Source organism: Peromyscus leucopus, chromosome X (assembly GCF_004664715.2).
Source record: "Peromyscus leucopus breed LL Stock chromosome X, UCI_PerLeu_2.1, whole genome shotgun sequence".
Classification (NCBI taxonomy): domain Eukaryota; kingdom Metazoa; phylum Chordata; class Mammalia; order Rodentia; family Cricetidae; genus Peromyscus; species Peromyscus leucopus.
This window is the reverse complement of record NC_051083.1, coordinates 15,960,603-15,978,941: the sequence shown is the minus strand read 5'-3', so window position 1 is coordinate 15,978,941 and position 18,339 is coordinate 15,960,603. Positions and strand designations below refer to the sequence as shown.

The 18,339-nt window shown below is 45.8% G+C and overlaps 1 protein-coding gene across 1 annotated transcript; it reads right to left on the bottom strand.

The window, feature by feature from the left end:
• Positions 1 to 10,365: 10,365 nt before the first annotated feature.
• Positions 10,366 to 17,448, bottom strand: LOC114701311 (EBP cholestenol delta-isomerase). The gene is made up of 5 exons (XM_028881395.2): positions 17,337 to 17,448; positions 14,730 to 15,089; positions 12,121 to 12,157; positions 11,873 to 12,003; positions 10,366 to 10,855 (listed from the first exon to the last, which is right to left on the bottom strand). Exons 2-5 carry the CDS (start codon positions 15,028 to 15,030, stop codon positions 10,632 to 10,634), a joined length of 693 nt encoding a protein of 230 aa, XP_028737228.1. The 5' UTR covers positions 15,031 to 15,089; positions 17,337 to 17,448; the 3' UTR covers positions 10,366 to 10,631.
• Between the last annotated feature and the right edge of the window lie 891 nt (positions 17,449 to 18,339).

The following is an 18,339-nucleotide window of genomic DNA, read 5'->3' as shown; positions in this document are numbered from 1 at the left end:
GGAGGTCGCCTCTGAGCATGCGCCTAGAGTGCTGGTGCCAGGAACCCCGCCCCCCAAAGACATGGATTTTGCTTTTTATTGCCTATGTGCGAGTGCCCGCTTAGGTCCCGCCTGTCCTGGTCCCGTGGCGCGGTTGTTTTGGCAGTCTACTTCCGGATTCATGAGCCGGCGTGTTAAACTGACGACGGGTTCAAGAAGGAGAAGAGGGCGGAGAGGAAGCCACAGCGTGGTGACATCAACGTTCCAGGACCCGGTCGGAATTGCCACGTGCCTCGGGTGACAGATGATGTCATCTGTTTCAAATACTTCCCTTCAAATGAATCCCCTGAAGGGGCAAAAAAAATTCTTCAAAGATTTTTGTATTTAGTTTTTCTGTTTGTTTTTACAGAATCCCGCTAATTTTACCTGCTTAATTCGAACTTCAGGTTGTTTTGTTTTAACCTCAGATTTCCAAGGGCTTATAGATGTGAACCGTCTTCCCCGTGCCCACCTTCCAAAATCTCTCTCTTTCTCTCTCTTTTTTTTTGGGGGGGGGCGGCGTTGTTTTTCGATACAGGGTTTCTCAGTGTAGCCCTAGGTGTCCTGGAACTAGTTCTGTAGACCAGGCTGGCCTCGAACTCACAGAAATTTGCCTGCTTCTGCCTCCTGAGTGCTGGGATTAAAGGCGTGCGCCACCACCACCTGGCCCAGAATCTCTTAATAAATAATTTACACTTAAATTCAAGGAACTGGCATGTCTTTAATACAAGCACATAGGAGACAGAGGCAGGCAAATCCGAGGTCAAGGCCAGCCAGGGCTACACAGAGAAATCCTGTCTTGAAAACAAAACAAAAACTCAAGGAATTGTACATAAAGAGTTTTACACACTCTGAACTCTTGCTATACTTCATTAAGTAATTTACCAAAAGTAGACATATTATGCTTTCTGGAGGTCCTACTTTTCTCCAAAAGTTTTTCCCCCCCAGGTTTTATTTCATTTTTGAGACATTTTAATGTAGCCCAGGCTGTCTTGATCCTTCAGGCTCCATCCTGAAATTGCTGGCCCTACATTGTCTTTATTTGATTTAATCCTTACAACTTGTTGAGGTTAGCCCTATTATAAACTCTTGTCTGTCTGGGGTTTACCTCATTGATAGAGCATATGTCTAGCATACAGGAGACCCACAGGACTGCAATCACAATAAACTATGTGTCTATTAAATATGGGTTAGATGGTTAAACTCATCTTAGGCACTTTTCTTCCTTGGTTTTTCGAGACAGGCTTTATCTGAGTAGTCCTGGCAGTCCTGGAACTCACTCTGTAGACCAGGCTGGCCTGGAACTCAGAGAGATCCGCCTGCCTCTGCCTCCTGAGTGTTGGGATTAAAGGCATGTGCCACCACCTCCTGGCATTTTAGGCTCTTTTGAGAAAAAAAAAAATAAGATAGGTTCTCACTGTGCAGCCCTGGCTATCCTGAGACTCTCCATGTAGACCAAACTGGCCTGGATACCTGTCTCTTACCTCCTGAGTGCTGAGATTAAAGGTGTGTAGCCCTGTGTGCAGTAGAGAAGTTAAACAGTTGTATTACACTTTATTGTGTGTGTGTGCGCGCATGTGCCACAGCATGCATGAGATAGTCAGAGACCAACTTTCAGGAGTCAGTTCTCTCCTTCCACCGTGTCGATACTGTGCATCAAACTCAGGTCATCAGGCCTGGCAGCAAGCACCTTTACCCAGGGAGCCGTCTCATGGGGCCTTACCTTTTTTTTTTTTTTTTTTGAGCTGGTCTCATGTATCCCAAGCTGGCCTTGAACTTGCCCTGTAGCTGGAGAAAACCTTGAGCTTCTGATCCTAGCCATCACTCTATCACTGATTCTGATTTATATTCCCGGTTAACTTCTCTAGACAAGTTTGCAATTTCAATTTGGTATACTTTAAAATAATGTGTTGCCTTGGCATTATACATTCAAAATATATCCCACTTTTCAGAAGCTATAAATAACAGGGACTTTTCTTTGGAAGCCAGCTAGGGTTATTAGTATGTCTCTCCTGCTCTACATGTACTAATGGATTTTCTTCTCTCTCTCTCTCCCCCTCTCTCTCCTTTTCTCTCTGTTTTTTTAAGACAAGGTTTCTCTTTGTAGCCCTGGCAGTCCTGGAACTCCCTCTGTAGACCAGGCTGGCCTCGAACTCACAGAGATCCGCCTGCTGCTGCCTCCTGAGTGCTGGGATTAAAGGCGTGCGCCACCACCACCCAGATGACCAGTGGATTTTTCTGCTGGGAAAGAATTTGACAGTCTGCCTCTCATGTCAGTTACGTTAGAGTGGAATGACCAACCCATTAGCACTGAAGGCCAGTATTGGTGCACCCTTTTGACAGGGTAAGATGCCTCCAGTGTGCAGAGGGCTTAGACAGAAAGATACTGGAAGCAAGGAGATAAAACAGGAGGCCCTTGTTACTGTTGTGGGGAGAATCTTCCCTTTCATTTGTTTATTCATCTTCTAGTCAACAAATACAAAGTATATGTGCTAGACAGACTTCATATATCAATGCATTTACTTGTATTCAAAACTCAATGAGGTGGATGTTACTAATAGTAATTTACGTATCACTCACCAGTGAGAAGTGAGTGTTAGTATTAAAGACTGTGGAGAAACAAGTCCAAGGTCAGAAGGCAAAGTACCACAAAGAGTAGGTGGTACAGTGGTCAGAAAGTGAGGCTGTGCCTAGGGTGGGCAGCAGAGCCAAGTCAGCATGCCCTTAAATCGTGCAAGGGACTGCGTGGCAGCAGCATATGAAATGGAAGAACTGAAGTGAGATTGTGCAGGACTTTGGGCTTAACATTTGCCTGGCCAGACATTTCTTGACTGCTGGTGGGGTTCTTGTTGCTGCCGTACCTGCTTCCTCTTGAAATGCACTTCCTCAAAAAGACGTTTCCCCAACTGTAGAGTGAAAGCCTGAAGTCTGGCTTTAGGCAGACAGAGCATAACAAGGGTCTGTGGGGTCAAGAACACAAGAGGCCTGTGTAAGATGTGATCAAGAGACCGAAAACTAAGTGATGAGGACTTGTGGGGCAGTGGTGGGAAAGTCTATTGGTGGAGAGTCTTTGCAGTGAGTAATGGTAAGGCATTAAGAGGTAAGGGACAGGGTTAATGATGGAGCCTATGGGGCAAATAATGGATAAGTCTGTAGGGGCTGTAGTTGGTTTTTAGAGTGAGTGCTCAGGGATCTGTAGGTGACAGATGAGGTGCTGTCAGGTGACGTGGGCTGTTAGAGTACCAGGGATCCTGCAGACACTGTTGTGCTGGCCTGTAAGGTGAGTGGTGGGGTATTATGTTGTGAGAGATTAGGACTTGGGGATAATGGTGCGGCTGAGTGAGTTATGATGGTAGGTATCTGTGGGGTGAATGGAAAGCCCTATGGAATGAGAGTTTTGTCGGGTTCCTGATGGGTGAGTCTGTGGAATGAGTTATTAGGGGCCAGGGAGCTAAATGATTCAGGGAAAGGTCTGTGAGGTGAATGGTGGGAAGTCTGTGGAGTGCTATGAATTATGTAGTTAGTGATGGGGCCCATGGGGGTGTGATGAGGTCTATGAGTGAGTGATGTCTGTAGAGCTAGAGATTGGGGATCTTTACACTTTGTGGTGGGGATTTTTACAGTGAGTATTGGGCGTTTCTTTGGCTCTATGTAGTAGTACTAGGGGATATATAGTATGAGTAATCAGGGTAATGCAGGTCCAAAAAAATTCATGTTGAAGTTCTCATTCCTTGTAACTTATATCGTGGCTATATTTGGAGGTAGGGCCTTTAAAGAGATGATTAAGTTAAAATGAGGCTGGTAGGTTGAGCTCTAATGAAAACCTGGCTGGTGTCCTGATAAGAAGCAATTAGGACATGGTCATGGTTTACAAAGAGGCGAGACCCTATGAAGATACAGTGAGTCATAGTCACTGCAAGCCAAAGAGAGCAGCCTCACGACAGTCTGACAAAATCAACGTGAACTTTCAGCCTCCAGAGCGGAGAAGATATGGCTTTTGTTTGCTTGTTGTACTGCAGAATAAACAGAGGGCCTTGCACAAGCTAGTTAAGTAATCTACCATGGATTTGTGCCCCCAGCCCTCTTGGTTTTTTTTTTTTTTTTTTTTTTTGGTTGGTTGGTTGGTTGGTTGGTTTGGGGAGACAGGGTCCTTCCATAAAGCCATGGCTGTTCTGTGTTCTGGAACTCACTATGTAGATCAGGCTGGCCTCAAAACCCAAAGATCTGCTTGCCTCTCCTCCTGAGGACATGCCTGGCTCTCTTTTGACTTTTTCACACAGGGTCTCACCAAGTTACCAAGACTAGTCTTGAACGTGAGATTCTCTTGCCTTGGCCTATCAACTTACCCCACCAGACTCAGGAAATTCCTGTTGTCTTAACTATATGGAAGCCAGATACAACACTTGTAACCCCAGTACTTAAGAAATAGAGGCAAGAGATCAGGAGTTCAAGGTCAGTCTCAGTTATATGAACAACTGTCTACACCCCCATCACACAGACTTTTTTCTTTTTTAAAAAAATACTTATTTATTTTTAATTATGTGTGTACATGAGTGCAGTGCCCATGGAGGCCAGTGACATGAGATCTCCCTGGAGCTGGAGCTACAGGCAACTGTGAGCTGCCCCAAGTGGGTGCTGGGAAACAAGCTCAGGTGCTCCCCACAGCCTCTTGATCTATGGCATATTGTTAATACAGACTTGATATTGAGTAGGATGGATGCTACTGTAAATAACATCTAAAGATGTGGAGGTAGTTTTGTAACTGGGTAAAGGGCGGAGGAAGAGTTTTGAGGTACAAGCTTTAAAAAGCCTTGATTTTTATAGTCTCAACATTGTGTCACCCCATTACTATATTGAAACCTAATCTTCAGTCTGACAATATTAGGAGGTGGATATAGGATTTAGTGGCCAAATAAGAGACCAGAGCAACTGGGCAGTGGTGGTGGTGGTGGTGGGGAGACCAGAGTTCTAAACCTTCAACTATGTAAGGACACAGTGAAAAAGTGAAAAGTGGCCCTCAGTAGATGATCATGTTAGGACTAACTTCTAGAACTGTGCTAAAGAAGTTTCTGTTTTTTATAAGACACCCAGTTTAGAGAGTATTTTGTTATAGCAGCCCAGGCAGACTAAGATAACTGCCTTAAGAGACTGTTGGTTGGGGGTGGAGAGATGGCTCAGTGGTTAAGAGCACTGGCTGCTCTTTCTAGGCGATCCAGGTTCAATTCCCAGCACCCACACGACAGCTCACAACTGTCTCTAACTCTAGTTCATGCCCTACATGAATATAGACATACATTCAAGCAAAATGCCCATACACATAAAATAATAAAATAAAACTAATCTAAAAAGACAGTAAAAATAAGCACATTCAAGAGGCTGACAGAAATGCAAGGCAAGTTTCTTCAGGCATTAGGTAACCCACCCTAATGGCGGTCTGCTGGAGGACCGACCCACTGTAGAGTCAAGCCACAGAATCAGAATTCAGTTGAGCCTCAGGGTTGAGTCGTCCTGTCCTGACAGGATGAAAGACTGTGACATCAATACAAACAAAGTACAGAACAGATTCCAGGTGGGCAGACAGGCAGACAAGTGATGGCATCTAGAGCAGGTCACATCAACAGCGGTGACCAAGTCAAGCTGAAACTCCTGGGACAGTCGCGATTTCTCTGCCTGTCAGTCCCTTGACACACACCCTAGAGGGTCAGCTGATAGGTTGTGGGGTGGGTGGCATCAGCATCTCAATGTCTTCCTCCTTATGGGGTCCAGGTGAGGATGCCGCATCCCTTCTTTGATCTGGAGTGTTTGATAATTGTTTGGTCCTGGATTTCCTGATACAATTTTAAGTATACTAATGTGCTCATATGGTCTGGCTTACTTGGGTAAATTTAGAGGGGCTTTCTTTCAGAAATAAGTAACATCAGTCTGTGTCCTGTAGGTGGCACTCGACAGATGGTATTATTTATGTGTCCACCAAGGTGCAGAGTCATCCTGCCTCGGGGATTACACTCAAAATGCTATCAAATGCAGCTTCTGAAATGGAGTCTCCCAAAGCAAGACAGCCTGAGAAGCTAGTGTTTCGCAAAGCATGAAGTGCTGTAGAGCAAGGCACAGCCTGAACTCAACAGGGATGGATCGAAACACATCCATTTAACGTGGGACTTAAACTACTCCTGAGCAATAGGCAAGCTGCTGAGCAGACTACACCCACAGGGGGCAGTTATCCATGATGGCAAGGCCGTACCCTGGAGCAGGCCATACCCTGGAGCAGACACAATCGGCTCACAGAACCAGGTGGCTTCCCTGAATTGACAACTACTAACTTCTCCAGACCCCCATACAGAACTGGGAGGGAGATAATGACACACCGGACTCTCCCTCACCCAGGACTGCCTATTTATTTATTTATTTATTTATTTATTTATTTATTTATTTATTTAGGTTTTTTCGAGACAGGGTTTCTCTGTGTAGCTTTGCGCCTTTCCTGGGACTCACTTGGTAGTCCAGGCTGGCCTCGAACTCACAGAGATCCGCCTGGCTCTGCCTCCCGAGTGCTGGGATTAAAGGCATGTGCCGCCGCCGCCATCACCACCGCCTGGCCAGGTTATGCATAACTGCCTAGTTATGCCTAACTCCTGATCCCTGCACCATTTCCCCTCCATTTAAACCTAGAACACCCCAAAGACAGAACTGGGGTCCCCAGGCCCTTTTATTTCCTTCTCTTCTCCAAGTGACCACATTTAATATATCTTTTTCCTATCCTTTCACTATTACAAAAAATATGGACATTCTAGATGCTTCTGTTGAGATCTCACATGGAAATGGAAACTGGACTGAGTTTATTCTACTAAAGGTAGAACTCAGGAGCGGTAAACTTGGATTTTCAGTTGAGATTTCTAAGAAATGCACTGAAGATGACTGGGTGACTAGTGGCTCATACCTGTAATCCCACCACTCAAGAGGTGGAAGCAGGAGGATTGCCATGAGCTTTAAGCAATTCTGGCTTCATAATTAGTTCCAGGCCAGCCTGGACTACAGCATGAGAACTTACCTGAAAAACAAAAGAAAACAAGCAAACAAAAAGAAAGAAGACAAAAAAAAAAAAGAAAGAAAAGTGAAAAGGTGTTGTAATCTGGTTTCTCCTTGCTGCTTAACAGAAAAATATGATTGGGAACAGAGCAATTGAAAAACAAGTGGGCTGGGCAGTGGTGGCGCACGCCTTTAATCCCAGCACTATGGAGGCAGAGGCAGGCGGATCTCTGTGAGTTCGAGGCCAGCTTGGTCTGCAGAGTGAGTTCCAGGACAGGCTCCAAAACTACACAGAGAAACCCTGTCTTGAAAAACAAAAACAAACAAACAAAAAATCCCCCCAAAAAATAAGTGCTTGAGCTGGGCGGTGGTGGAACACGCCTTTAGTCCCAGCACTTGGGAGGCAGCACTAAGAAATCTCTGAGTTCAAGGCCAGCCTGATCTAGAGTGAGTTCCAGGACAGCCAGGACTATGCAGAGAAACACTGTCTCAAAAAACAAAATACAAACAAAAAAGAAGTGTTTGGAAGAAAGGAACAAGGACACTTAGAATATTTTCAGCCTGTCTCATATTGCAAAAACCAAGCAAAGTGTTAAAGAGGAAACATCATGGGCATGGAGAGATGGCTAGACAGTCTATAAAAATCACTGCTGGCTATACTTCACTGATCTGGCCAGCCATCTTATCAGAATCCAGGAGTAAAGGGATGGTAACACCAGCAGACACTGCCAGCTGAGACTGAGAGGGACAAGGACAGGGCAAAATAAGGGCACATCATCCCACTCGAGTTCCACAGGACAGGACAATAGGGTTTTCAGGTTGTGAAAGAAGAGTGATTGGAGTAGAACTGTCTGCCTCGTAGTTATGAAAGGCAGCCCATTCCTTGGTTTCAGTGGGACAAGCTGCCTCCCCGGGTTAAGAGTAACATTTTGGCCCCAGCAGGTTCAGAGGCAGGACCCCTACCCGGAAGATGTAGCATCAAGTCAAGGGGATTTAACACTGAAATGGGATTTTCACTTACTTGGATTCTGTGATCCCATTCCTCTTTTCAAGTTCTCCATTGTGGAATGGGATCTATCTGTCCTGCCACTGCATTTTTTTTTTCAAGGCAGGGTCTCACTATGTAGCTCTGGCTGTTTTGGAATTCTCTATGTAGACCAGGTTGGCCTCTGCCTCTCAAGTGCTAGGATTAAAGGCGTGCACCTCTTCCCAACTTTGCCACTGCATTGTGCAAACAGAAAACTGATTTTAGAGGTTCACAGCAAAGTAAGAAGTTCTTGCCTAAGGATAAGTCATACCTCAAGTCTTATCCTTATATTTAGTTGAGACTTAGGATTAAAAATCCATGCCAGGGGAAGAGTTGGCTCAGGGGTTAAGAGCACTGGCTACTCTTCTGGCACCTATATGGTGGCTCACAAACATCTCTAACTCCAGTCCCAGGAGATCTGATGCTCCTTCTGGCCTCCACAGGTGTTAGACAGATGGTACACAGAAAATAGCCAAACTCAATAAGATAAACGTAAAATTTTAAAAATCCACAGAAGGAGCTGGGCATGATAGCACATGCCTGTACTCTTAGCACTGGAGAGGCTGAGCCAGAGATGTCAGGAGGATTACCAGTTCAACTTCAGCCTGGGCTTCATGGTAAGACTAGCCTGGAATACACAGTAATTCCTTGTCACCAAATCAATCGATCATTGATCAATCAATCAATCAAAAAAGCTAGACTTGGTGGCACAAACCTACAATGCTAGCTAGCATTTGAAAGGCAGCCAGCCTGAACTACATAGTGAGTTCCAGGCTAGCTTAGGTTATATAAGGCAACCATGACTCAAAAAAACAAAAACAAAAACCAAAAAATAAATAAAAAAAAGTTCACCAGGTGGTGGCAGCAGTGCACACCTTTAATCCCAGCACTTGGGAGTCAGAAACAAGCAGATCTCTATGAGTTCGAGGCCAGCCTGGTCTAGTATGAGTTCCAGACCAGCCAGGGCTATTACACAGAGAAACCCTGTCTCAAAAAAACAAAACAAAACAAAACAAAAACAAACAAACAGAAAAAAACAAAAAACCAACCAAAGCAAAGTTAAATCATGAGTGATGAATGTGTCTCAGGGATAGAGCTGAGTTTAAGAACTTGTATTCTCTTTGGTCTCCAGCACTCTAACTTCACCCCAGAAAAAGTTAATTCCAGAAAGAGTGAAGGATTTGAGAATGAGGGATGGGAATAAAGAAAGTTTGCATGCAAGAAGGATGTGATTGTGTATCCTGCATATTGGGTGTTAACAGCTTAGATGCAAGATTGTAAAACATCGGTAGTGAACTTCTGCCCTCCGGGGTTCTCCCATTGTGCTGTAAGCCTGTATTTAAGACCTCCTCCCTCCTTCAATAAACAGCATTCGGCATTCAAAAAAAATTTTTTTTGAAAACTGAAAAAAAAAAAGAAGGATGTGATTTAGGGAGCCCAGAGGGCAGGAATGTTATGGACTGAACTGTGTCCTCTTCAGGTTCGTATATTGAAGTCGTCACTCTAAGAACCTTAGAAAGTGGTCAGTTTGGAGATAGAGTCTTTAAAAGATGTGATGAGTGGTGGTGGCGCACGCCTTTAATCCCAGCACTCGGGAGGCAGAGCCAGGTGAATCTCTGTGAGTTCGGGGCCAGCCTGGGCTACAGAGCAAGATCCAGGACAGGCACCAAAACTACACAGAGAAACCCTGTCACGAAAAAACAAAACAAAACAAAACAACAACAACAACAAAAACAAAAAAAAAGATGTGATGAAGTTAAAAATGAGGCTATGAGGCTGGTACAATGGGACCTACTCCAATCTGAATGGTGTCCTAAGAGTACATACAGACTGAAGCTGAGCACACGGGAAATGTGAGAACACAGAATTCAGTGCTAGGGAAGAGGCTTCAGAAAACAACAACAAACAAACAAACAAACAAACAAACAAAAAACAAGCCAAACCTTCCGACACTTTGACTGACCAGCTCCAATACCGAGAATTCCATTCTGCTGTTCACTGCTCAATCCATATCATTTAGTTACGGCAGCCCAAGCTAACAAAAGGGAACTACGGGGTTCCTGGCAGGATTCATGGGATAAGTGACAGGGTGATCTTGAAGGGAGGTCTGTGCAGTGGGTTCTAGGTTCTACAGGGTGAATCATGGGAGTCTTTGGAGTAAGCGTTAAGGGTTTGGAAGGCCAGACATGGGATATCTACGTGATGATGGAGGCCTAGGGATGATTAAGTGATGGGAGAGGTCTGCCGGGTTAGTAACAAGACATTACTAGGATTAGGAATTAAATCTCTCAGTATTATAATTAAAGATATTTTATTTCCCAGTTTTGAAAATTGCCACCATCATGGACCCCCACCCCCCAACCTTCTCTTACATCTTTTCCTGGCAGTAGCTCCACACATTCCCTACCTTCCTGGACTATGGCCCTTTTTGTACCCACTCATCAGCCTGAGTGTGACACGTCAGGTAGTTGTGACCCTTCAACCTGCGAGGAGGACTTGAGTCTCCTGGGAGGTAGGCAGAGCGCCTCGTCAGCGCTGTTCCGGCTCACTCTACTGCTCTTTAGTTCCGCTTGCTCTTACTTTTCACAGCCTTGCTGTCCAACATGCTCTGGGCATGAGTGAGATGCCTTATGGAATCAATCACGAGGACTCCAGGTACCACCAGCCATATGCCATTCAAGATAACAAAGTAAAACCAGAAATAAAGGGGGTGGCCTAGCTCCCCATGCTGGAATCCATCCCGCTGCTCTGTCAGGAAGTACAGCACATCCCCGTATATCTGGCCTGTGGGAGGCAAGAGAAGAAAAAACCCTTGTGAGGACAGTGAAGCGGAGTCAGACTCTCTCCCATGGCATTTGCCAAGTCATTCTTTAAGGACTCAGCTCAACTCAAATTCTGAAACCTAAGCTGGAAATCTGAAATAACGAAAGTACAAATTGCAGAAATCAGAGTTTGGGGAATTGTTTTTCCTTTCTTCCCTTCAACCTTCCCTCCCTCCCTTGTGTGTGTGTGTGTGTGTGTGTGTGTGTGTCGGGGGGGGGGGGGGGGGGGGAGTTGTCTTGGTATGTAGCCTAGGTTGACCTCAAACTCAAAATCCTCTTGCCTCAGCCTTCTGAATGCTAGAATTACAAGCATGTACCTCCACACCCAGCAAGAGCATAGAGAATTCAACTCAGGAGACCTCAAAGATCTAGAATTGAAGGTAGTTTAAAATCCTAGAATTCGCCAGGCAGCGGTGGTGCACGCCTTTAATTCCAGCAGAGGAGGCAGAGACAGGCAGATCTCTGTGAGTTCGAGGCCAGTCTGGTCTACAGAGCAAGATCCAGGACAGGCACCAAAACTACACAGAGAAACCCTGTCTCAAAAAAATCAATAAATGAATGAATGAATGAATGAATGAATGAATGAATAAATAAATAAATAAATAAATAAATAAATAAATAAAACCTAGAATTCATGACAACTTGGGATTTCAGGACTAAAGAGAGCTCATATATGAAAAAAAAAAAAAAAACTAACACTTTAGGTCCTGATCCTGGAGGACCCAGGGACTTTGGGCAACATGGACTATATCAAGTAACCTTCATAGGAGACTCTGATGGAGAAGGAGGAGAAATGTACATTCCTGCTGGAGAGGCAGGCTCAGAAAGAGATTTGGATGTTTCAGAATACCGAGGAGTTTATAATTCAGCATGTCTCACCTCTGAATGGATACTTATGAGATCTCACCCACAGGGATGTGCCTGTATCTATAGATTCCCCCATTAACCCTTGTAGTGCCGGTATAGGTTTTCTCCTTACCCACAGAGACCACAAGCTGTAGGACAAATCGGAAGGGTTGCTGGCGGAGAAAGGCAATCACTACCCACAGGCTGAGTGGTCCCCAGAGACAAGCTGTGATAGTCTCCATAGAGACGATGAAGCCATCATTACTGCAAGAGAAGATGGACACTGGCATCATTGTGCTCTGCCCAGAACAATGTGTTAGTGCCCCAACTCACCACGGCCCCAAACCAATACAGATTTCCACTGACAGGCAAAATACTTACAGGATATATCGGCTGTCTCCCTTGGAATACTCTTTCCCTGAGGAAAACAGACACATGAAGAATCAAGTCAGGAAAAGGAACTCTTATGAGTGGTAATCACTATATGACAAGAAACTTTACAATATCCCTATGCCTCAGTTTATTCAACTGTACAATGGAGGTAGCAGTTTCGATTCTCGGGTTTGTGTGTTTGAAGAACATGTGTAAAGACTGATAGACAACAATGGTGCTATTAGTGCATGGCACTCAAGGCATATGGAATAAAAGGAGGCAGAGATGATAGTGTGAGAGTCAGGGGTGATGGCGCATGCTTGTAATCTCAGCACTTGAGAGACAGAGGCAGGAGGAAGAGAAGTTCAAGTTCATCCTTTAACTACAGATATTTAGACGCCAGCACAGACTGCATGAGATATCGTCTGGAAAAAACAGAAGATGGCTGCCGGGAGGTGGTGGCATACGCCTTTAATCCCAGCACTATGGAAGCAGAAGCAGGCGGATCTCTGTGAGTTCGAGGCCAGCCTGGGCTAGAGTGTGTTCCAGGACAGCCAGGGCTACACAGAGAAACCCTGTCTCAACACACACACACCCAAAAAGAATAAACATGAATCACTAGAGAGCACTTACTGCTTGCCACAGTTCTAAGTGCCTTATAGAAGTGTGGTATGTACTGTTATGCCCTTTCACAGCCAAGTAAACTGAGGCTCATGTGTGTAGCTTATACACAAATAAACTCTGAAAAGAAATATAACTTTTTTGGTGTTAGGGATGGAACCCAGGGTCTTGTCCATGCTACACACATGCTCTACAATAGAGCTACCCCTTGCTCCTGAAATAATTACTGGAGTTTTGGAGAAACATGGTAGACAGAAGGTAGATTTTTTCACTGCATATTTCTTTAAATGGTTTGATATTGACTCGTGAATATATGCTCAATCAAAAAGTTAACAGGCTGGGTTTGGTGGCAAAGACCTTTAATCTCAGTACTTGGGAGGCAGGGGCAGGAGAATTTCTGTGGGTTCAAGACCAGCCGGATCTACACAGAGAGTTCCAAGCCAGGCAAAGCTATTCGGTGAGATCTGTCACAAAACAAACAAGTAGGGGCTGGAGAGACCACTCCGTGGTTAAGAGCACGGGCTGCTCTTCCCAGAGGACCCAGGTTCAATTCCCAGCACCCACAGGACAACTCACAACTGTCTGTAACTCCAGTTCCAGGGGACCTGACACCCCACACAGACATGCATGCAGGGAAAAACACCAATGCACAGAAAATAAAAATAAATAAATCAATAAACCAAACAGGTAAGTTGAGGGTGTGGAGAGACTCAGTAGAAAGTAAAGCACTTGCTGCTCTTGCAGAGGACCTGGGTTCAGTGTCTCCATGGAGGCTTACAAGTGTCCCTAACTGGGTGGGGCATGGTATCACACCCTTTAATGCAAGCACTTGGGAAGCAGAAGCAGCTGATCTATGTGAGTTCAAGGCCAGCCTGATCTACATAGCAAGTTCCAAGCCAGCCAGGTCTACATGAGACTGAAAATAAAAAGCCTATGAATGTCATGTGAATTTGGGGCTGGAGAGATGGTTCAGCATTAGGAGCACTGACTGTTCTTCTAGAAGACAGGGCACTCACATGGTGGCTCACAATCCTCTTTAACTCCACTTCTGGGGGGTCCCAATTCCCTCTTTTGGCCTTTGCAGGTACTGCGTACATGTAGTATACAGACATACTGGGCTGGAGAGATGGCTCAGGGGTTAAGAGCGCTGACTCTTCTTCCAGAGGTCACAGGTTCAATTCCCAGCACCCACATGGCAGCTCACACCTGTCTATAACTCCAGTTTCAGGGGATCCCCACACCCATGGCAAAAACACAAATGCACATTAAAATAAAATAAAATATATACAGACATACTGGTAGGTAAAACACCCATGCACATAAAACTAAATTTAAAACTATTAATAAAAAAAACCAAAAAAGGATTTAAAAGAATCTCAGCCATCCCCATTTCCAGTTTCAGGGGGATCTGGTGCCTTTTTCCTGCCTCCATGGGCATGTACATGGCACACACACACACACACACACACACACACACACACACACACAGGCAGAACACTCATATACATAAAATAAAAATTAATTATTTTATTTTTTAATTAATTTAGGGGTATAAGTGTACTTGTGCATGTGTGTATCACATGTGTACAGGTGCTTGGAAGCCAGAGAGGTGTCAGATCCCCTGAAGCTAGTTACAGGCATTTGTGAAATGCCTGATGTGGGTGCTGAGAATTGAACTCAGGTCCTCTGGAAGACAGTAAGCACTCTTAACCACTGAGCCATCTCTCCAGCCCAAAATTAATAAATCTTAAAAATTAAAAAAAGAATCCCAGCACAGGTAACAACTGCTTAGGCTTTAAAAAGAAGTTAACAGAATTTAAAAAGGAAGGAAGGAAGGAAGGAAGGAAGGAAGGAAGGAAGGAAGGAAGGAAGGAAGGAAGGAAGGGAGAAAAAAGAAAGATAAAGCAAGCAAGCATGCCTGGGGCCGGGGTGGTAACTATCAAAGCCCATCTCTACCCGGAAAATTCCCTCCCACAGTACAAGAAGTCAGGACTCACAGAGCTGGGATAAGATGGCTTGGTCTTCAAGAAGGATCTCATGGTAGAAAGAGAACCAGCCCTCAATCACAAGGTGAATGAACGCACACACAGCAAACCAGCACAGGGTCAGTCGACGCCAAGTCCCGAGGGGGACAACGGACGCTCGATGGGACAACTGCCACATGCTTACAATCAGGACCCCAGAGACGGAGAACAGGCCCACCAGGATATGCCAGGTCGGGATGTCATTAGGCACGAAGTTGTCCAGCCTCAGGTGCCTGGGCCAGTATGGGTGTAAGGGGCCCTTATTGGTGGTCATGTTTCTATGGGATACTCTCTGCCTGGAGATAAACAGGGAGAAAAAAGGAACAGAAAAACCTGCACAAACAGAAAGCACATAATTAATCCAAATCCAAATAGTTTGCAACAAGAAATGTAAATGAACTGGATCGATTAGTTGACAGAATTACTGGAAGACTGGATTAAAAGCAGACCAAAGAGGCTGGACCTGGTGTCACAGGCATTTAGTCCCAGCGCTTGAAGGCAGGTGGATCTCTGTGAGTTTGAGGCCAGTCTGGCCTACAGAGTGAGTTCCAGGACAGCCGGGGCTACACAACGATACCCTGTCTCAGAGGGAGGGGTGGGGAAGGACAGAGAGGGAAAAAAAAAGAAAAAGAAAAAACCCTAATTTTGAACCATTTGAAGAATATAACTGGGACTGGAGAGACAGCTCAGTGGTTTAGAGCACTTGCTCTTCTTATAGGGACCTGGGTTCAATTCTCAGCACCCACATGGTGGCTCACAACCATCTGTAACTCCAGTGCCAGGGGATCCAACACCTTCTTCTGTCTTCTGTGGGTACATACATGCAGCAGGCAGAATACCCATACATATAAAATAAAATTAATCTTAAAAGAAAGAACATAATGGCTGGGCGGTGGTGGCGCCCGCCTTTAATCTCTGTGAGTTCAAGGCCAGCCTGGTCTACAGAGCGAGTTCCAGGATGGGCACCAAAACTACACTGACAAACCCTGTCTCGAAAAAACAAAAACAAAAACAAAACAAAAAAGAGTATAACTAAAATATGAACCTGCATAAATAATAAAGACTTGTACCATGCCTCTGGGAGGCATAGCAATAAGAAATGGGCCTGGCTTGAGACTGGTGAGACCAGAGAGCTAGTTAGGAAATAAAGTGGGCCTGAGCAGGACAAAGGTCCTCCTCACTGTCTTGGTAATGACGCCAGGGATTTTGACATACTTAATCAGTCCACTAGTAAAAGAACTATATCCTGTTTCTGGATACAGCAAAACCAAAACTGTCAAAACAGGCTAATGGACTTAAGTCCAATGTCCTTGTCAAATGTGTGTGAGGATTCCTTTGATCAACATGTTTCCTCTACCTTCTTCACCTGCAAGTCTATATACTATACTGAAATCTGGTCTTCAAAGACAGTGGATTAAAAAAGTAAGTTCACAAGCACATACTTTCCCTAATATTCAGAGTTACGTACAACAATGTGTTAGCATATGCCTGAAATCTCAACGTTCTGGAGGCTGACGCTGAAGGATTGCCATGAGTTCCTGGCTAGCCTGGTCTACATAGAAAGTTCCAGGGTAGCAAGAACTGCATAGCAAGATCCTGTATTTAAACAAATAAACAAACTCAGAGATTAAGTAGCTTCCCGAGACCCCCAAATTAGATATATAGCTTCTGCTGGGCACCTCGGTGCATTCCTCTCCTAACACACTCTTCAAGCGCAGTTTTCTGCTTTAATAAACTCGCTAACTTTGCTTCACTGTGATATAGCCTAACATTTTCTTACACGGCAGGTTTCCAGGCCTCCAATGAACCTACACAGAGGCCCCTAGGCTCTGCGTGGGAAACATCAGGATGCACTGCCAGCTACACAGAGTTGTATTTCCTGTTACTAGTGACAGACTCAGCCCTCAGGGGGTCACAATGTGGTAAAGGACACACGTACAAGTCCTGGTCCCAGTCCTCATTGGTCACAGTCTGGTGGAGGTGACAAGTACCAAAGGCCTTGATCTCAGCCCTCAGGGGTCACAAGATAGTGAAGGACACACAGGGATCAGTCCTGGCCACGGGCCGCATTGGTCACAGTCTGGTGGGAGAGTCACTGTCACCAAGCCAGGTCCCAGCACTTGGGGCTCAGTTTGGTGGAAAGACACAGGAACATAGACAGCCTGGGTCCACTGCGGGAGAGAGTGGATGGGATCATTCAACTGGAAGCTACCCCTACCATCGGGGTCCAGGAAATGCAATTGGGGGGCTGCAGAGATGACCCATCAGAGCTACAGCCCCAAGCACCAAGTTCCAAAAGCCAACTTCAGGAAATTAATTTGCCATGCCGCCAATAAGCCTGAAGGAGTAACAAAGGCACCGTCTCCCGGGCGGCGCTAACCAGGAGAAAGGGAAACCGAACCCAGAGACCACCAATCACAACCAGAACCTTCTTAACGAGAGGGTTCAGTCGTCTGGACAACTGCTTTAGGGCCCAGGTCCCGCGCAGGCGCGGGGTAGGACAGGGCTCGCATGCAGGTGGCTGGGAGGGCCTGGGCATGTGTGGGGACTGGGGTACGCTGGCTGGCGGAGAGCACTCACCTAGGCGGCGCGATCGCAGGGCTACTTCTTAGCACAGGCTCGCGACTTCCCAAGCAGACCTGAGGGCTCCCAAACAGCCCCAGTTCCGCCCAGCCCTCGCGGCTTCCCAGCCTGATGGAGCGGACCAATAGTGAAGTGGAGAAGGTGGTTTCTGCCAATAGGAACCCTCCGTATGTGTCAGGCCCTGTCCTCGCGCGGTGCTATCTTCCCTGTTGGCTGAGACTAAGTCAGGAGTGGGGTGGAGACCCGGACCCTCCAAGGTCGGTGGGCGTTTTCTGCCAGTAGGAAATCTACGCTATTCTGGGCTTCAATTTCCCCGCCCCCTTATCAATCGCAGGAGGTGAGGATGATGAAATGGTAAATCCTCAACATATGCTAATGAATATGCGTTGCGTGGCCCTCCATCTCTTACTTTTCTAGGCAACCAATCAGTTCCCAGGCCCATCCTCGGTCCGAATGCAAAGAAAATATGACAGGTAGGTCGCATACCGCACAAACTTAGCGCCCACCGGAGCTCAGAACTCCCTAACAGCAGTGGCCATCCTCATCAGTCCCTAGTTCAAATCGAAACTACTCAGAACTCTCACTCCTGCCGGCCAGATGGTGTGGAGACTCTCAAACGTGCCAGTTCTTAAGAGCCAAACAGAAGTATGACGCTAAACCAGTGAGCAACCACACCCCACCAGCATTCAGTCAGAAAACAGACCCATCTCAGACTCAGTTTAATTATAACCTACAACCCTTAGTTCTAAGGACCAATACGCATCAACCCTTCATATGTCTTGCCCTCCCCCCCATCCTAATCCGAGCAACCAATCAGAATAGGGACCCCTCCATTCTCTATCACTTATTACCCCCTCCCCCCTTTCATCTGTTCCTGATCCACATAAACAGGACCAGGACCCTGCCGTCCTGGGCTCGTTAGCCGATCATGAACAATTCACCGCAAACAGTTGACAATCTGCTCCCACTTCCTAGCTTTCAGTTTCCAAATCCTTATCAG